The 20,970-nt window shown below is 48.8% G+C and overlaps 1 protein-coding gene across 1 annotated transcript in view; it reads left to right on the top strand.

The window, feature by feature from the left end:
* The first annotated feature begins 11,832 nt into the window (after positions 1-11,832).
* Trappc10 (trafficking protein particle complex subunit 10) overlaps positions 11,833-20,970 on the top strand; it is an 80,576-nt gene continuing 71,438 nt past the window's right edge. The window contains exon 1 of the mRNA XM_045149419.1: positions 11,833-11,957. Coding sequence (XP_045005354.1) covers positions 11,891-11,957 — 67 coding nt within the window. The 5' untranslated portion in view covers positions 11,833-11,890. The remainder of the gene's footprint in view (positions 11,958-20,970) is intronic.

The raw sequence follows: 20,970 nt of genomic DNA, 5'->3' as shown, positions 1-20,970 counted from the left end.
TAGGGAGTTAAACTCAGGCCATCAGACTTTGCAAGCAAGCGTCTTTAACCACTGAGAAATCCCCTCAGCCCCCAAAACTATTCTGTCTGATACGATTGAGGGAGTTTAGAGTGACTGGACCCCTGGAAAGTTCAAACGAGGAATGCCCTCACAGTCTTCGCTTGCTAGTGGTTAAAGAAGCCCGCTCTTTTCCTCACGGGCTAGAGCTCTCCATACCATCTCCTCCTCCTTGTCTTACTCTAATCAAGTCTCTCCAAACCTTAGCCTACGGACTGTGGACTTCAGTTCCTTGAATTCATAAGCCAAGAATCTGGGGCCACTCCCAAATTACCAATGCGTTAGCATTTACATAGTGCATTCGTGTGGAATGCCATGCTTCCAGTGTCACTGTCATGTGTGATGCATGTCGTATGTTTGTTAAATGAGAAGGCATTTGTAATCCACAGAAATGGAAATAGTACTTTATAAATACAGGCAGCACTTTCTTTTAGTAGTTCTATTTTTTAAGTTGACATTTAAAAGTAAGACAACATCACAAATTTATAATCTTATAAATATTCTTATTTGGACTAGGAATACAAAGAAGTCTACCAATAAAAATATTTTTGCAGTCCCCCAAAATGTTTATTTCCGGGCAGCCACAGATCCATTTTTATGGTACTTATGTCATTTTGAAGGTCAAATGATAGTCTGCAGGGACAGAAAATTAGAGTAGAGTTTCTGTTTAAAAAAACAGAGGGCTGGAGAAATGGCTCAGTAGTTAAGAGACCCTACCTTGGAAAACCAAAAAAAAGAAAGAAAGAAAGAACAATTAAGAGGAGCCATCTGAAGGCAGATGTTTGCTGTCCTCCCCCTCCCAGCCTCGGAAGAAGGCCAAGAGGCCAGAGACGTGTGCTGAGCGTGTCAAGGAAACAGAGGAGACAGCGCTGGGCCACTGTTCATGTAACCTGCGCGTGCCCTTGACTGTCTCAGACATGGACCCGAAGAGGCCATTTCTGCCATATAGCAGATTGTTGCACCTGCCTAACCTGTGGCCCAGGAGGTTTGACAGCACCCAGCTCAGGATGGGTATTCCAACCACACAGCCGCCTGACTGGGGAGCACACCTGAAGCTGCCGCCAGTCTCTCCAACACCATTTTGCCACGTCGCTGTAAGTCCTCAGGCAGGTGCTGTGAGTCTGCCACTGGGCCTTTTCTTTTCCTTAATATTTATTTTTATTTATTTATTTGAGAGTGACAGACACACAGAGAGAGAGAAAGGCAGAAAAAGATTGAGAGAGAATGGGCGCGCCAAAGCCTCCAGCCACTGCAGACGAACTCCAGATGTGTGCGCCCCCTTGTGCATCTGGCTAACGTGGGTCCTGGGGAATTGAGCCTTGAACAGGGGTCCTTAGGCTTCACAGGCAAGCGCTTAACTGCTAAGCCATCTCTCCAGCCCTCTTTTCTTTCATTTTCTTTCTTTCTTTTTTTTTTTTTTTTAAAGATTTAGTTCTATTTATTTATGAGAGAGAGAGAGAGAGAATGGGCATGCCAGGGCCTGTAGCCACTGCAAACATACTCCAGATTTATGCACCACCATGTGCATCTGGCTTACATGGGACCTGGAGGCATGTGCCTTAACCACTAAGCAACCTCCCCAGCCCCCACTGGGCTTTTTTCATTAGCACTAAGGAGCCCATTTCCTGCCAGCATCTTCCATGACACTGGTCAGCTGAGAACAGTTGCTGCGAGGTCCCGACCATGCAGTGACCATGCCACGATACTTCTTGCTGCCTCTGGGAAGGGAGCTCTGTCAGACGGTGGGCTCTCCAAGGCGGCTTACTCTTCCACCTCCCTGAGCCTCTGATCCTTCCTCAGCACCCCACAGAGGTCAGTCTACTGTCTCTACCTGTGACAGGTGGTAGCTGGAAGCCATGTCCACAACACTATGGACAGCTCAGGACAGTATGACCATTCTGGACATGCAACTCAGTGGCTTTTTATGGCCTTCAAATGTGCAGTCTTGTTCCAACCTCTTACAGTTTTCCCCAGCCGCTTCCAAAACCCCATGTCCTGGCCTATCACCATTCATTCCGTTCTTCTCCCAGCCCACAGCCACTGACCATTTGCCTCTGAGGATCTGCCTGCTCTGCATGGCTCATGCAAACGAGTCACAAGGTCTACAGCCCTTTGCATCTGGCTTCTCTCACTGAGCATGACCTTAAGGCTAGTGTCCTTTTCAGCTTTGTATACTATTCCACTGCACAGAGAGATCACATTTTATTTACCCATTCTTTCTTAAAAAATATTTTATTTTTATTTATTTATTTGAGAGAGAGAAATAGGCAAAGAGAGGGAGAGAGAATGGGTGCTCCAGGGCCTCCAGTTGCTGCAAATGAACTCCAGATGTGTGTGCCCCCCCTTGTGCAGCTGGTTTACATGGGTCCTGGGGAACTAACCTAGGTCCTCTGACCTTGCAGGCAAGCGCCTTAACTAAGCCATCTCTCCAGCCCCTGCCCATTCTTTAGTGGGTGGACATGCGGAGTCTCTCTACATCTTGTGATTTCTTTTTTCTGTGCTGAGGATTGAACCTGGGGAATCATACAAGCTAGGCAAGTGCTATCTACCAAGCCATGCCCCACCCTTCCTTCCCCATCTCAGCTGTCACGAGTAGCACCTTTAGAAACATCCATGGGCCGGGCGTGGTGGCACATGCCTCTAATCCCAGCACTTGGGAGAGGCAGAGGTAGGAGGATCACCATGAGTTCAAGGCCACTCTGAGACTACATAGTGAGTTCCTGAGCTAGAATGAAACCCTGCCTTGAAAAACCAAAAAAATAAAAAAGTAAAATCAAATCCGTGGCCATGATTTTGTACAGATGTGGGCTGGGGATTCTCTTGGAGTTTATGTGCTGGTCATGGTGGCTCAATGGCTTATTGTTTTCCACAGTGGCCACATTGTGCTTCATCCCCACAGCCACACCCACGCCTGCACCCTTGGCTTAAGACATTTTTAAAATATTTTACTTATTTGCTTATTTGAAAGAGAGAGAGAAAGAAGGAAAGGGAGGGAGAGAGAATGGAGTGTACCAGGGCCTCCAGCCACTGCAAGGAACGAACTCCAGATGCATGCATCACCTTGTGCATCTGGCTTACATGGATCCTGGGAATCAAACCTGGGTCCTTAGGCTTCACAGGCAAGCACTAAGCCATCTCTCCAGTCCTCTTTTTTTTTTTCCTTTTCTTTCTTTCTTTCTTCTTCTTCTTTTTCTTTCTTTCTTTCTTTCTTTCTTTCTTTCTTTCTTTCTTTCTTTCTTTTTTTTTTTTTTGAGGCAGGATCTCACTCTAGCCCAGACTGACCCAGAACTCACTCTGTAGACCCATCTGGCCTTGAACTCAAGGCAATCCTTTTACCTCAGCCTCCTGTGCTGTCTTTTTACTTTGAAAGGCGCAGAGCTACATACAGATGGCAACTGCGTTGGTGTGAGATGAGTCCAGCCAGGGAGTGAGGTGGAAATCCTTAGGGACACACCCCTGCCTGGGCTCTGGCCCCACCCTGCACTTAGTGCTGATGCCGCTGCTGCTGCCATGGCCTGAGAAGCCATCTGGGGACATGCTGTGTCAGCCAGCGATAAATAGGAAGTGTGTTCTTGGCAGCACACTGCAGTTCTGCCAAGAGGGTATAGACAAAACCAGTCACTCAGGGCCCTCCTGCCATCCCACTGGAGCCCCTGTGGCCCACACAACCCATTTAGAGGGTGCCCTCAACTAATGGCCACTTAAAAATGCGTGACACAGTTCCCGTCAGCTCCCTGGCCTCAGGAAGGATCGATCCCGAGTTTTCCGAGGAAGGCCCAGGGAGCCCTGGGCTGAGTTCTCCCTGCCTTCCCTTCAACCCTAGAAACTGACCAGAGCTTCATCCTGGGGACATGGATTTCAAGACTTCTCTGGCTGGGAAGCTGGGGTCTCCATATGTTTTGTAGGATCAAGGGTGATGTCAACTCTAAGGGAGCAGAGATCCCTTTTGGGGCCTCCCTACCCTCTATGCCACACCCTGTCCTTCCTCCGCGCGCCCCCACATGGTAACAGCCCCTTATCTTTTATCACGTCACTTACCCTGCCATGCCACAGCAAACTGACGCTTGACTCACAGCCAGTCCCAAACAGAAACAGATTCATTACATTAGCCTGGGAGCTGGTGGAGGGGACGCTGGTGGCAGCGAGACAGTACTGCGTTGGTGAGGATGGCGGAGTCCTGGCCCCAGAGTCGTCAAGGTGGCAGTGGTGTTGGTGCTGATGGCAGTGGTGGCATACATTATTGAAATGGACTAAACTTGGACTTCTAAAAACTAGTTGCAGAAGCTGGGCATGGTAGCGCGTACCTTTAGTCTCAGCACTTGGGAGACAGAGGTAGGAGGATCGTGTGAGTTCGAGGCCACCCTGAGACTCCATAGTGAATTCCAGGTCAGCCTGGGCTAGAGTGAGACCCTACCTTGAAAAACCAAAAAGTAATAGTTATAGAAAGAACTGAAATATAACCATATGCCCCTCACCCAATTCTAACTCTTCAAAGAAGACTCGTTCATGTCCTTTGGTTTGAAGTTCTGAACTTCTCATATGAACTTGTTTCTCTTATCTGATGTTTCTTCTTCCCGCTGATCCACTGATCCCCACCCCCAACATCACTTCCCAGGTTTTGCAGGAAGCTCATCTAAGGCTTCTACTCATTCCTCCTCCACACGCTGCCCATCTATCCATTTTTGCTTGCTTTGGAATCAGTTTCTCTAGTACAGATCAAACAAGCCAGTCGATACTTTCTATTATGAGGATCTCATTAAATTTAGAAATGGACCTTGGAGGAGCAAGCATAAGCCGCTCGCTTGGCGCTTGTAGGTTTGGCGTCTGTGTTTTGTCTGTCCACCGCAGACTTGGCTCCTGTTGTCCTTACCTCCACGCTGCTGGGACAAACACAAGCGCGCTGACGGCTTTCAGCCTAGAGGGGAAGCTCTGTTTCGGCTGGGGAAGATGTCAGAGCAGAGGCTGGACATCACAATTTGTCACAGCAGCAGCTCCGGTAAGGGGTCAGCTTGCTATAGCACCCCAAAGCCCACCCCGGGAACAGGCCACCTCCAGCAAGATTCCACCTCCAAATTGCCACTACCTGGGGACCAAGAATTCACAATGTGCATCTATGGGGGAGCATTCGATTCAAGTCACCGCAGCTCCATTTAGGGGTCTCCTTCTATTGTATTTACATATTACTTGTCACATGGATTTCTCTGTTGCTGTTGTGAGGTCCTTCCTTCAGCGCTTCTTCTCAGATACGCACATATCTATTTGTCTCTAATTACTGGTATTTACCAAATAGATATATAGAAATGAAGATTTCTGCTTCCTGGATGTTGATTGAATATTATAATGATCATTCAGAGCGCTCACATGAATTGTGCAGTTGGTTCTCTGTAGCTGTATGATCACCTAATTTCTAAAATGCAGATAGGGGCTGGAGGGATGGCTTAGAGGTGAAGGTGTTTGCCTGCAAAACCAAAGGATCCTGGTTTGACTCTCCAGGACCCATGTTAGCCAGGTGCACAAGGGAGCACATGCATTGTTTGTAGTGGCTGGAGGCCCTGGCACACGCATTCTCTCTCTTCCTCTGCTTCTTTCTCTCTCTCAAATAAATAAATGAAATATATTAAATAAGGGCTGGAGAGAGGGCTTAGTGGTTAAGTGCTTGCCTGTGAAGCCTAAGGACCCCAGTTCAGGGCTCGATTCCCCAGGACCCACGTTAGCCAGATGCACAAGGGGGCGCATGCATCTGGAGTTCGTTTGTAGTGGCTGGAGGCCCTGGCACGCCCATTCTCTATCTATATGTCTCTTTCTCTTTCTGTATGTTGTTCTCAAATAAATAAATAAAAATGAAAAAATTAATATAAAAATATATTAAATAAAATGCAGACAGTCTTTACACCTCCAGCTTCTTTTTCTTGTCAAGCTACCCCAGCCGTCGTTTGGCAAGATGTGAAACGGTGGAAGTGGTGCCTGGGAGGCCTGGCTTGTCGCTGACTCTCCTGGGAATAACTCCAATTTCCTCGCCGAGTGTGCTGCTGAGTCCTGGGCTGATATTTACATACGTAGAATGTGACAGATGCTGCCACCTTGTTAAGTTTCATTAGTTCTCATTTTAATCAAGCATTAAAAAAAAAAAAATCTAAAACTGAGCTTGTGTAAATGCTTTTCCTGGAGAGAGGGTGTTACCTCTTAACTGAATTCCACAGGTGTAGAACGTACCACGCAGCCAACAGTCCTCGGGCTTCAGAGGCTGGAGTCTCATGTCAGGCTGTGGTGTCTGGCGAGGATCCCAGCTGCACCGCCCCAGGGTGGAAGGTGGGAAGGACCCAAGAGAAAGCAAGAGAGATGAGACTGGACCTGAGGCCCAAGCCCTTCTGACATCAGCACCACCTGGTCTACGTGCAGACCCTGAAGGACCTGACACCTTCCCTCAGGCCCTTCTGTCACACTGGATTTGATTTCCCAACACACAGCCTTTGGGGGGCACAGTCAAGCCACACAGCAACTGTGAGGGTTTTCTCCTTACATCTATTACTAGGATGGGTGATAGAACCACATTCCTTCTCCCCGCCCCCGCTTTGGTTTTCTGAGGTAGGGTCTCACTGTAGCTCAGGCTGACCTGGAATTCACTATGTAGTCTCAGGGTGGCTTCGAACTCACAGCAATCCTCCTACCTCTGCCTCCCGAGTGCTGGGATTAAAGGCGTGTGCCACCATACCAGGCCTCAGAGATACATTGCTAATGTCACTTCACCTTGTCATTTTTGCTTCACACAAACTTAGTAATAAGGACTCCTTACTTAGCACAGCAGTGGGTTCTATCTGTTCGCATCTAGCTCAGCTTCTGCACTGGTATTTGAACGTTACCTTGGCAGTGACATCTCCCAGGTATGGTTTTCATGGCTTCAGCATCAACCAGACACTGTGGTGATAAGAAGTTGTATGTTTTCTTTGTTTCCCTGCCCTGTGAGGGCTGAAGTTTGGCACACTCCCCTGGAAACCAGCTGGCTTGATGTTTTATTTTCTGGTTTTTCGAGGTAGGGTTTTCTCTAGCCCAGGCTGACCTGGAATTCACTATGTATTCTCAGAGTGGCCTCGAACTCATGGTGATCCTCCTACCTCTGCCTACCAAGTGCTGGGATTAAAGGCATGCACCACCATGCTTGGCTCATCAGGGTTTTTAGCGGGACTTTAAGGGAAATGACACTTTAGCTATTTAAAAAAAATTTTTTTTGTTCATTTTTATTTATTTATTTGAGTGTGACAGAGAGAGAAAGAGAGAGAGAGAGAGAGAGAGAGAGAGAGAGAGAGAGAGAGAGAGAGAATGGGCCCTGAGAATAGGTGGGAAAATGGAGCCCAGGTGAGGACCTCAGCCTGGTGGCTACTCCGGCCTGGGACACAGGCAAAGAGGCAGGAGGCTTCTTGAGAGTAAGTAGGCTCAGCTTGGCAAGAGGGAAGCAGCAGCCAAGGGAAAAAAAAAATGCAGCTGACCTAAAAATAGAAGCATCAGTGTTAGGAAAAGGCATGCTGGTGCCAGGTTCAAGTTCCTTCTTATTTAAATGACGTTAGGGAGGGGCTGAGGGCTGAAGACGGGGAGCAAGGATGCTGCCACACAGGGCTTAATCCACCAAGGTCAGCGGTGAGCACCCACTCCTCAATAAGACAGCTGACTCAGGGACAGTGGCTGTCATAGCTTCTCAAAGGTCAAGCAGAAATCCGAAGATCTAACCCCCATGCAGGCAGGCTGGAGTACGTGGTCTCACACGCTAACTGCCTCGTCTACGTCCCTTCTCCAGGTTTTTGTTAACTTTGCAGGAAAATTATGTTTATATGCCATTTCCTTGATCATCCTGACTATCATTGCTTTTATGTCCTCTGGTGGAATATCTGCTCTCCCAAACAGTATGATTCGAACGAGCGTTGTTAAATGCATGCAGGAAAAATGCACATCAGGGAATATCTGAGCCAGAGGACCGGAACTGCACATGGAGATGCTCCCCAGATACCTCGCGAATGTCAAAGCTTCGACAGTGAGGAGAAGAGGAAGAATGAGAGGAAACGAGAAGTGATAGTTTGCACTGTGGATGACTTGAAAACTCACGATACCACTCTGAAGTCGGTGCCTCTTTAAAATAATCTTGACATGACAGATTTGCATGCAGTTGTAAGAGATGGAGTGGACTCCCTGTCCAGGTCCTCCCTAATGGCTGTATCTTATAAAACTGCAGCATAGGGCTGGAGAAGTGGCTTAGTGGTTAAAGGCGCTTGCTTGCAAAGCCTGACGCTCTGGGTTTGACTGCCTAGGATCCATGTAAAGCCAGATGCATAATGACATGCACACATCTGGAGTTCATTTTCAGTGGCAAAAGGCTCAGGCATGCCCATACTCTCAATATCCACCCCACCCACCCCCCGCTGCTTGCAAATAAATAAGGAAATAAAAGTCATAAAAGAGGGCAGCACAATGCCAGTCAGGTGTGCTTGCCAGCCTTCCATCACTTGACAACTTGAAAAGAACAAGTTGGAAGCTCACTCTGGTTCAGCTTCAGACAATGGCAGGCTCGTCCATTGCCTTGAGCCTCACATGAGGCAGAACATCATGGCAGGGGGAGCGTGTGGAGGAGGCTGCTGATTTCACATGGCCAAGGGGACGGTGTTAGGGACAAAGTGGATCTTATTTGTACAGGGCACGCACTAGTGGTTTCAACTGGGCCCCACCTCCCAAAGAGCATTCAGTTAGGAACCTGTCAGTTGATCAATGCATTGATTAGATCAGGGCCTCCAAATGCAGTCACTTCTCAGCAGCACCATCATCTGGAAACTGACCCTTCGACACCTGAGCCTTTTAGAGGACATTTCTTATCTAAGCCGACCATGATACCAAGAGGATCCCACATGCTGCCCTTTCCTAGACACCCCACTTCTCTCTGTACCCCATCCTCTCCTTAACTCTTGGCAGCCAGCGATTGCTTCTTCATTTTGATGACTTTTTTGTTTTCCCGAGAATGTTCTATTAATAGGGTCCCGGGCGTATACACTTTTTGTGGCAGGATTTTGTTCATCCAGCATTTTCCTCTGGAGATTCATCTAAGTTGGTGTACGCTTATCTTGCCAAGTCGTCGTCTGAGGTGTGGCCGGATGACTGTTGCACTGCAGAAGGACACCTGTGTTGTGTTCAGTTTGGTAATGCTAGGAGTAAGCCTGCTGTGGACATTCCCTGACCTGCCCTTCTTTTGTGTCACAGCCCTTTGTGGAAAGACTGAACAAAGCCTGTTGGGTCTCCCTTTCAATAACCCAAACACAATATTCTGACACATATCTTTAGCAGCTTCTGCAGCCGGGAGGCCATGTCATGAGCTAGCAGGAAAGACTATTTGAGCCACAGGTCCAGCAGTTCTTCCAATCAACCAGTAACTACCCACAATGAAATATTGTCTCATAAGAAGAGGGTCTACTAAAATGAGAGAAAGCCGGGCGTGGTGGCGCACGCTTTTAAGCCCAGCGCTCGGGAGGCAGAGGTAGGAGGATCGCCGTGAGTTCAAGGCCACCCCGAGACTCCATAGTGAATTCCAGGTCAGCCTGGGCTAGAGTGAGACCCTACCATGAAGACAGAGAGAGAGGGGGGGGGGAGAGGGAGGGGGAGAAAGGAGAGGGGGAGGGGAGAGAAAATGGATATTAGCTAATAGGAACAGCATCGATTCCCACTACTAAATTGCTGGGCTGAAGAGATGGCTTAGTGGTTAAGATGCTTGACTGCAAAGCCTAAGGACCCAGGTTCAATTCTCAAGGACCCACGTAAGCCAGATGTACAAAGTGGCGCATACATTTGGAGTTCATTTGCAGTGGCTACAGGCCTTAGAACGTCCATTCTCTTAAGTAAATAAAATAAATTTTTAAAAAGGGAAATTGCTAAGCTACTATTTGTGCTTCCTTAAGTTCTCATAAGAATAAAAAGTCTCCAATAAGTCTGCTCAGGGGAGATCAGTACAGTGCACGCTTCCTGCCTCAAGTGGAAATGGAGTGCCACCTGGAACAGCGAGTGAGCGCACCCTTCTACCTTCCCTCTTTCTAGAAAGAGAACTTCTCCACTGTGGTGTCCTGATGACCAAGATGGCGCCCAGATTTTCATTACGCAATTGTGGCGTGCTTCTTCAGGCTCAGCTGCAGAGCTTGGGATTAGCTTTCTCTTGAATCTTGCCTTCTGCTGTAGCTCACGGCTCCAGTATTCTTTCCCCCTTAGGTTTAGTTTTCTTTCAGTTTGCTCTGAGGACTTCCCAAGACATCCTCAAGTCCCTCTCAGTGGCATGACTCCATCTTACTCCTCTTGATCGGAACACGTTGCATCTAGCTTTGAGCTTGGTTCAGGTATGCAATAGGCTTTATTTCAGGACAGGGACTGGCGACATCGGGCTCACAGGCTACATCTAACATCTAGTCCTTGAGCTAAGAATAGTGTTTACGTTGTTATAAAGTTGTTGAGGGGATGAAGAGATGGCTTAGCAGTTAAGGCACTTGCCTGTGAAGCCTAAGGACCCGGGTTTGATTCCACCGTACCTATGTAAGCCAGATGCACATGGTGGTGCATGCACATGGTGGTGCATGCGTCTGGAGTTTGCTTGCAGTGGCTAGAGGCCCCGGTGTGCCCATTCTCTCTCTCTTTCTTTCTCCGTTTCTCAAAAATAATGAAATGAAATAGAAAAAAGTTGCTTAAGACCCCCCCCCACACACACAAAACAGTATGAGACAAAACACTGTAGTGGCATGCCATCTCATAGATGGGGTTTGCTGGCCTGGGGGACAGTGTCCTCAGTCTGGTATCTCAGCTTTATGTCCTAGTGTGTGAAGGGAAACGTCTTTCCCACAGCACCGGTTGACGTTGAGTTTTTTGAGTTATTCCTGGCCAAATCCATTGGGTCCCATCCTTATGCTTACCTGGGCTCCGGTAAATCTTTCAGGGAGCCAGGCAGACTTCCAGCCCCGCAACCTCCACCCTCCCTCCACCCCTCCCTGCTTAGCTTCTTCCTCTCCTGGTTTTGCCCAGTTTCCATCAGTTTCAGCTGCCGGTTCCAGCTGCCCCGAGGCTAACACCCCCACAAAAATCCAGCAGTCATGTTCTTGTCGACGTTTACTTATTCCATTTGCAGAAACTCCCCCAAATCTGCTTTACTTACACAAGTAGCTTACATACAGTCGCAAGCAAGGCCCCCTATTTCGGGGCACTTCCCGACCCTTGTTTGCTTGTTCCCAGCAACGCCGGGTGACCGGTTCGGTCCAACACACAGCCAAGGGCACTGCCTTGATTCCACGAGGACGGAGGAAGCGCTCACTGCGGGTGGGCACGACGCGTCGGCCTCCGGCCAGGGGCGAAGGCATCTGACACGGTCTCTGTGCCAAGCACACCACTTTGCAGGGCAGTGTGACAAAGCGAGCCGGGCACTCGCCGGGTGGGTGGAAACTCATCCGGGCTCTGGATGGACCACCTGAGGGAGGCATCCAGCCAGAGAGGGGAAGGAGGAAGAGCGGGCGAGCGAGCGGGATGGAGCACCGCGCGCCGCCCGGCCTCCCGCGGGCGCGGAGCTCGGGCCGACGCGGGGAGACGCCAGCGCTTCCTTGCGTCGGAGGGCAGGCGGCGGCGCGGCCCTCCCCTTTAAGCCGCGCGCCCCGGAAGTGGTCATGCGGTAGCGCCGGGGCCGGAAGTGGAAGCGGCCGGCGACGGCTGGGCGGCCGGGGCAGGGGAGCTGCCCGGGGCCGGCGGCGTGGAGGCGCGGGCTCGGCTGGCCCCGGCGCAGCCTCGGGGACCCATGGGGCGCGGGGGTCCTGGTCGGTGACGCCGGACGCCCATGGACGCCCCTGAGGAGCCGCTGCCGCCGGTGATCTACACCATGGAGAACAAGCCCATCGTCACCTGTGAGTGCCGGGCGCGGGGAGGGGGGCGCGGCCGCACGGGCCTGGCTCCGGCTCGGCTCCGCTCGGCTCGGGCCGGACGGGGTCGAGGGCCGGCTCTGCTCTCCGGCGCGCCCGGGTCCCGCCGCTTCCTGGAGGCGTGGCCGGCCGCGGGGCCCTCGGCCCCCCTCGCTCCCCGGTGACCTCTCCCGGGCCGGGCTCCAGGCCAATCCCGCCGCGTTCTGACAGGTCCAGCCAGCCCCGGGCGCTCGGCCCCGTGCCGACCTGTCAAAGCTGCGGGACCCGGACCCCGGGCGTCCCGGACGGCCCTGCCCGAGCACCGACCGCAGTCCCGTGCGCTGACCCCGGGCTGCAAGGAGCCGAGGGCGCAGGTGGCTCCAACTCTTCACACAGGCGCACGGGGACCCGGCCAGTGCCCTGCCCCGGAGAATCTTCCCCGTAGCCTTCGGGGCAGGTTGCTTTGCAGAGGTGCCCCGGGCCCGACCGTCGGTGGAGCTGCTAACCAGTCCTTTCCCCGCTCCGGATAACCTTCTCTTTGAGTTTCTTCTTCCTCCCAGTGATTGCACGCACAAAGGGACTGCTTATCTGTTACAGCAATATCTCTGATTTTCAAGAAGAACTTTACGATTGAAACACACACACTCACACTCACTTGGCTTTTTGAGGTAGGGTCTCACTCTAGCCCAGGCTGACCTGGAATTCACTCTGTAGTCTCAGGGTGGCCTTGAACTCATGGCGATCCTCCTACCTCTGCCTCCCAAGTGCTGGGATTAGAGGCGTGTGCCACCACCCGGTTGTTGTTGTTATTATTATTTCACAATGAGCTTATGGGAAGTGTTGAGATGTTGGCTGACGTTTTGGTGACTGGCGGAGATGTCTTTCGAACTACAGGTGTTAGGATTTTTGACTGCTGATAGAATTCAGTATATTCATGACTTTATGCGGTTCCCTTTTCTAAGTTTTCTTACAGGGCCTGCAAGGAAGCGGGTTGTTGCCAAACGTGGTGCTAGGCCAGAGGAGACTGTGGCAGGTCTCCAGTGCTCCCCTGTGAGCTTCTCTCTGTGCCCCTTCATGTCCCATCCACAGTGTTCTTGTCAGCTCCCGCTTGTCCGGTCTGTGAGAAACTGTGTGTTTAGAGTTACTTGTTTCCTGGTCTTTAGGTGGTGGACTTTCTTAGAGAAGTGAACAGTGGCTCCCGAAAGTTAGAAGACTTCCATCCTCCAGCAGTAGCTGTTTTTTCTTCCCAGAATGCATGTTGCCTGAAAGCCTTAGTGGACTGGACGTGCAGGTGCAGTGGACCTGTATGACAGAGCTGCTCTGGAGGGCTTGCCACACCCAGCCCCTGTCTGATTGCTTCTTAGAAACTGTGCCCAGTCGTGTTTGGATTTCGTGTCCACATCCTGACAACTTCTGAAGCGCTGTGTGCCTTTGTGTGCGGTGGGGGCTGGGTGGATCTTGTTGGCTTGTAGAGGCATCCATGCATCTGACACTATTCCCTGCCACTCAGCCTGGGCGCATATTTCCAGAGCAGTGTGTCAGCACCTGTAACCAACAGGGTTGGAGTTATTACCCTGGTAGTCTGTGTTTGGGAGCATGTTTAATGCTAGTTTCTTACATGCATGCAGCAGTGGACTGTGCCTTGCTGAAGGCCTGGTGGAGTTTGGGTTGCTGGTAGAGGGTTTCTCCTGGGTCTCTGGGTCTGGAATAGCAGAATTAAAAAGTGTGCTGAAACTCTTCACTTGTTGGAGTGTCAGAAAAGAGAGTGGTTTCAGAGAAAAGTAAGAGAGCCTCTTGAGAAGAGAAGGGTTTGGCTTTGGGGAGGCTTTTTCTGTGTACGGCCTGGAGCTTGGGTTAGTCACTGCTCACCCTGGTTTCACGTCATTCTTTCCTTCTCTGTGTTGTTCCCTCGTTCAGTCTGGTATGTTTCACAGGAACGTCTAGTCAGAATGGCTAGTTACCTTTTCATACTTATCAATATTGTTCGTAATTTTCAGTGTGCACCACCAAACAGCGCTCTTATTTCAGATCTTTTTGAGTAGGTAGCAAGCCACCCAGCTTTTGTTTTTTTCCTTTTTTGAGGCAGGGTCTCTCCCTATAGCCCAGGCTGACTTGGATCTCCCTCTGTAGTGTAGGTTGGCCTTGAACTCATAGCAATCATCTTCCGCTTACCAAGTGCAGAGATTAAGGTGTGTGCCAACATGCTCAGCTTTTTTTAAAAAAAAAACTTTTTTTTTTTCCCTCCTTGGCTTTTTTTCCAAGGCAGGATTTGAACACTACTCCAGGCTGACCTAGAACTCATTCTGTAGTCACAGGCTGGCCTCAAAGTCATGGTGATCCTCCTACCTCTGCCTCCTGAGTGCTGGGATCAAAGGCGTGTGCCACTACACCTGGCTAAAACTTTTTTATTGACAGTTTTCATTCATGAGCATAATGTCTTTTAATCATAATCTCCTCCTCAAACCTTCTTTTGTCCCTCTCTCCCATGGAACTCCTTTCTAACTAGTCTCTCTTCTGTTTTTTTCCCCTCTCTATCATCCTTGACAGAAGATTCATGGTCCCAGTATTGTGTATGTCTTGGGCAGGTAACTGTGGCTGCTGTACGACTGTGAACATGATGCAGTTCCATGTCCAGAAGATCGTGTTCCAAAGCATCCTTCCCCACCCCCTGGCTTTTACATTCTTTCTGCTCCTCTTCTGAAATGTCCCCTGAGCCTTGGAGGGTGTGACAGAGATGTCTTGCTTAGCACTGACCACTCCATAGTCACTTCTTCTCAGCACCTTGACAAGTTTTGGGTCTCCCCAGTAGTCACCACCATCTGCAGAAAGAAGCTTCTCTGGACTGAGGTGAGGGCAGCGCTGATCTCTGGGAATAAACAAATACTTAGAGGGCAGTCAATGGGCAAAAGTTCCATTTACTTAAACAATAGTAGTAGCTTCTCCCTAGGGCCTATAGGACTTTCCCAGCCATGGGCTTTTGGTTTGTTTTTTAATACGAGGCATGAATTCCCTCTCTGGAGCCAGCCTCAGAGCCAGTCAGAGAGCAGTTGGTTTCCCCAATGACAGTCATGCGGCTGTTGTGCCAGTAGGCATGTGCTGCTGGGTGGTTGATTGTGTAGCTTATAGGGTCCACTGCTGGCTGAGGCTGTTGGTGAATTTTCTCCCCCAGCAGCCTGCACAACACGTTCCAGCATCGTGACAGCTAGCTAGCAGGGAGGAGGCTTCCAACTTGATTTCCTCCATGTCCTGCAGTTGCAGCATGTGGTGTTTACCATCGAGTTCTGTTGGACAACCAAGGGCATTTATTTATTGTTTTGGATTCCAGCTTATTGGGAGGTACCCCATCCCAGCACTGGGCTTTCCTCTAACAGCCTGGGAGTGGCATTATCAACCTCTGCAGGGTGCTCCTACCCAAACTTCTTTTTTTTTTTTTTAAATATTTTTTGTTCATTTTTATTTATTTATTTGAGAGTGACAGAGACAGAAAGAGGCAGATACAGAGAGAGAGAGAGAGAATGAGAATGGGCGTGCCAGGGCTTCCAGCCACTACAAACGAACTCCAGACGCGTGCGCCTCCTTGTGCATCTGGCTAACGTGGGTCCTGGGGCTCGAGCCTCGAACCGGGGTCCTTAGGCTTCACAGGCAAGCACTTAATTGCTAAGCCATCTCTCCAGCCCCCAAACTTCTTATTTTATACATACATACATACATACATACATACATACATACATACATATATATAGTCTATCAGTTTTTAAAAATAAGACTGACGTGCTACCCACTGTGCTAATGAGCCACTTTATCTGTTCTTTTGTGGGGGGGAGAAGTAGAACATTTTACTTTAGTGAAAGTGAATAGTGCTTAGACTTTTTTGAGAAGTACCTGGGGTGCGGTTGGTTCAGGTAAGTTTAGGACTGTGTGGTTCTGGGCTGGAGCTGGGGTACAGTGCTCGTCTGTCACGCCTGAAGCCCTGTGCTCAATCTCAAGGACTGCATGGGGCGAAAAGGCATGGTGATACATGTCTGGGGAGGTAGAGGCAGGGGTATCAGAAGTTCAGGGTCATCCTTGGCTACATAGTGAGTTTGATCCAACCTGGGTTACATCAGCCCCTGTCACACATAATAAAATAAAATGAATGGTAATAGCAGGTAGATGTGTGGGCATGAGAAGGATGGAAAGTTACTAGAAGCTAAGGGGAAATAGAATAGATTAAAACTTTGCTGAAGTACTTTATCATGTTTCGAAGCTACCTAGAGGGTTTTTTTAAATTAATTAATTTATTTATTTGCAAGCTGAGAAAGACAGACAAAGAGAACGGGCATGCCGGGGCCTCCAGCCACTGCAAACAAACTCTAGGTGCATGTGCCACTGTGCATCTGGCTTATGTGGGTGCTGGGAAGTTGGACTCAGGTCCTTAGGTTTTGCAGGCAAGTGCTGTAACTGTTGAGCTCTCTCTCCACACCTACCTAGAAGGTTCCCCCCACCCCCCGAGGTAGGGTCGCACTCTGGCCCAGGCTGACCTGGAATTTACTATGTAGTCTCAGGGTGGCCTCAAACTCATGGTGATCCTCCTACCTCTGCCTCCCGAGTGCTGGGATTAAAGACGTGCGCCACCACGCCCGGCCACCTAGAAGTTTTAATAGATTTGTTTTCTATCTTGCCTTGGTTTTTAGTTGAACCCACAAGTAGATGATTCATGACCTCCTTCCTAGTGGGCTGTGGTGGAGAGGGCCGACCGCAGCCGGGGTCTGCTTGAGCGAGACTAGCTGGAGCTGAAGGCCCTAGCTGAAGTGCACGGGTGTTGAAGGCCCTAGCTGAAGTGCACGGGTGTTGGCTGGACAGTTGGTGAAACCACACCACAGAGGGCTTGGGTGGCCAGCCACCTGCTAGTCATAGTGACCTCAGTGCTGATCATGTAATTTATTAGCCATGGAAATGGCTCGTGAAGCTGAAACAAACCCAGCAGGCCCATTTGTTCTGAATCTTAAGTTTTAGCTTAGATTTCCCCCCCCCCCCCCATCCACAGGGTCCATTCTTAGTTTTAGAATGAAAACCTTTGATTTCTGACTCAGAACATGTTAGGAGAGACAGGCTTCTCCCTTGGGCTCATGTAGCAGAGGCAGTTGATGTTATCCCACGGGTTTGTGGCTTTCCTCTGCTGACTGTGTCATAAGATAGCACATATGGCCGGCCACCTTGGAGCGAGGTAGCAGCTAAAAGATAATGGTCCTCTGTTGAGTGGATTACTTTTAAAGGGCGTTTTCTTTTTTGCCCATTTCCTTTCCCCACATCTCTGTATTTGGGGTTCCAGATCTGATGTGATAAACTATGACGGAGAAAAAAGGCAATAGAAACAAGCAGAACTGGATGGAGATTAAGTTTTCTTCCATACCTGAAAGTTTATAAACTTGAACATTGTAATTTTTTTTCTTTCTTTTCTTTTTTCTTTTTTGGTTTTTCAAGGTAGGGTTTCACTGTAGCCCAGCTCAGGCTGACCTGGAATTCACTATGCACTCTCAGGGTCAACTCTAACTCATGGTGATCCTCCTACCTCTGCCTCCCAAGTGCTGGGATTAAAGGTGTGCGCCACCACACCCAGCCTGAACATTTGTAATTTTCTACCAAGTCTGAGAAGCAAAGTATTTGAAGTTTAAGTAGCCAGTTTCATTGCTAGCAAAGCAATTGTGAAGTGTGTTTTTTGAAAATTAGGAAGCATACATCGGGATGGTAGCAAGTAGCAAAACAGTGACTGAGAAATGGGAGGAAACCAGCCTGCCCCAGAGACATCTACTGTGGAGTGTATTGGGGGCAGGAGCCCGTCCAACCGCATGTGGTTACCTGGCTTTTCTTTGTCATGTGGTGTTGGAATTTGAACCCAGGGCCTTGCATATGCTAGGCAGGTGCTTTTCCACTGAGCTACACATATCTAACTGTCTCTTTATTTTGAGACAGGTGCTCAGTAAAATGTTCATGCTGATCTTGAACTTGGAACAGTCCTGCCTAAGCCTGTAAAGTCGCTGGGATTACAGGACTGCACAACCAGGCCTGGCTTCACCTGCCTTTCTAAGTGTGTCATTTTTGCTGAAGACTTGATCTTGGGATCTCAACTGTGAAATAGATCATTAAGTTGATGTGGGGTTAAAAGAATAAATAAAGCTAATGAGAAGATATTCCCTTAAACTTTCTCTGGTCTTACTGAGTTTTTCAGGTACCTCATTTTTCTATGTATGAAGCCTCAGGGCCACAGTTTGCTACGTGTTAGGTCCTAGCAGTTGCAGTAGGGTTTTATACTAGGAAAGTTAGTTATGGGTTGAGGCGGTGGCTCAGCTGTTAAAGGCACTTGCTTGCAAAGCCTGGCAGCTCAGGTTCAGTTTCCCAGGCACTGACCTAAAGCCAGATGCAAGGAGTGGCATGAGTATCTGGCATTCCATTTGCCATGGCAAAAGATTCTGGTGCACACGCACACACACACACACACACACACACACACACACACACACACTTTTTTTTTAACTTCCATGATTATAAACAATATCCCATGGTAATGCCCTCCCTCCCCCAACTTTCCCCTTTGAAATTCCATTCTCCATCATATCCCCTCCCCCTGTTAATCAGTCTTTTATTTTGATGTCTTGATCTTTTCCTCCTATTATGATGGTCTTGTATAGGTAGTGATAGGCAATGTGAGGTCATGGATATCCAGGCAAGTTTGTGTCTGGTGGGAGCACTTTGTAAGGAGTCCTACCCTTCCTTTCTGCCACCTCTTCCGCAATAGACCCTGAGCCTTGGAAGGTGTGATAGAGATATTGCAGTACTGAGCACATTTAGCCAGACAGCAGCAGACGTTAGACCCCTAGGGCTCATGATGGCCCCTGTTTTAAGTTTTCAGTATCAGGGATGTGTTCCCCCCCCCCATGGAGTGGGCCTCCAGTCCAATTGGAGGGCAGTTTGTTTCCACCATGACAGACGTGCCATTATTGCACCCCTTGGCTCATTTGGCTTGGCTGGCCAATTATAAGGCTTGCAGTGTCCACTATTGAGTATCTTCACTGGTGATTTCTCTCTCTCCCATTGAACTTCATGCAGAATGTCTTCTTCCAGCTTTCTGTCAGCTGGTCTACATGGAGAAGGTTACCAGCTCAGTTCCAGCAGGAAAAGTTGTTTTTTTTTTTTATTTTATTTTACTTAAAGAAAGTTCTTAGCTGGCACACAATGTCTTCATTGATACAATTAAGTGACATGATTTAGTTTGAGTGTGATGTCACACATTGATCTCCAAGCTTCATTTTCCCACCCTTTGTGCTCTGTGCCCTTCTTATAGACCAGGAGGCAAGAGGCTTCAGGTCAAGGGTCACCGACATGCTTCTGTGTCTGCTTTTTCTCTCAATTCATTTTGCCTCCCCTCCATCTTTTCTTGCCTTTCCTCCTTCCAACCATAATCACATCTTGTTTATATCTGTTCATAACATCAATTGTCTATCTATGCATAGTAGAAAAACATTTCTATTTATTTTTGAGAAAAGAATAGGCATGCCAAGGCCTCATGCCACTGCAAATAAATTCCAGATTCATGCACTACTTTGTGCATCTGGCTTTACATGGTACTGGGGGAATCAAACCCAGGCTATCAGGCTTTGTGAGCAAGTGTCTTTAACCACTGAGCCATCTCTCAGCCCCCAAAATACTTGTTTTTAACTTACAGATGGATGACCGTGTCTTAATTTCCTCTTACACCTGAATGTACTGGCAAATACTGTTTTATTTATCTTTGAAATAAATGTAAAGACTTTAACTGTCTGTCCCATCGTTACTGTTGCTCTCCCACATCTGTTCCTGAGACTCCTGCAGTGGCCTCCCTTTTTCTACATAGCCTCCTTCCAGAGAAGTCACAGCACACATGTCCTCACTTTAGGCTCTAAGTGTCTCAACACCTTCCCAGAATCACCTTCCTGGGCAGGGGCTCAGTGGTCAGTGCTTGCCTAGCATGGGCAAGACCATGGGCTCCACCCCATCACCACAAACAGAAAGGAATAATCCTCAAAGACCATTCGAAATGCTCCAGAGCTGCCTGGAGCCCTGGAACCTACACTACACTTGTCCTAGGTCTTTGTTCTCACGGTTCTGCCTCCCTCTTCTCCAGCCTTCTTGGGAAATAATGGTTCCCTGCCTGCCTTCTGGTGTCTGCTCTAATGTCACTGAACCCGGGCCTGCTCAGCTCCCACAGCCACTTGTATCTGGAATCCCGCACTTCACCGTCTTGGCTCAGCTCCCCCACATAAATACTAGTTCTTGTCTTTGCTTGTTCTCTCTCCATGCTGCACCCGGGCTAGGGTACAAGGTAGGCACATGCTGTGTTTTGTTCACTGCCACTCTGAGCAGTGCTTGGCACATAGTAGGTGCTGAATGTGTTGTTGAGTAGATTAAATAAGTAAGCATTCTCTAAGGGAAAACTGCCATGTGTCCATAAGGGAGAAGCTTTTGATGCTATAATGTTATTTTCCTTATGTATAGTAAGAGCTGGGTAGACATTGCAGATCACGTGGCTTGTCCTTAGGCAAACTGTATGCATTTAACTTTTTTTTTTTTTTTTTTGGCAATAGGGTCTCTCACTCTGTAGCTCACTTACTGAACTCTCTATGTAGCCCAGGCTGGCCTTGGTTTCATGGTGATCTGCCTACTTCAGCCTCTCAAGTGCTGGGATTATAGCAATGAGCCACCACACCTGGCAACATTTAGCTTTTTGACATGAGTGTGTTCTTTGGACTTTTAAAAAAAATATATTTAATTAGTTAATTTATTTGAGAGAGTGAGGGAGGGAGAGAGAAAGAGGCACATAGAGAATGGGTATACCAGGGCCTTTAGCCAGTGCAAATGAACTCCAGACCCATGTGCCACCTTGTGCATGTGGCTTACATGGATACTGGGGAATTGAACCTGGGTCCTTAGGTTTCTCAGACAAATGCCTTAACTGCTAAGCTATCTCTCCATCCCCTGTCTGGACCATTTGAGTCCATGTGAT

The sequence above is a fragment of the Jaculus jaculus genome, chromosome 5 (assembly GCF_020740685.1).
Source record: "Jaculus jaculus isolate mJacJac1 chromosome 5, mJacJac1.mat.Y.cur, whole genome shotgun sequence".
NCBI classification, from domain to species: Eukaryota; Metazoa; Chordata; class Mammalia; order Rodentia; family Dipodidae; genus Jaculus; species Jaculus jaculus.
The sequence above is the reverse complement of the archived record's forward strand: the minus strand, read 5'-3'. Positions and strand labels throughout refer to the sequence as shown.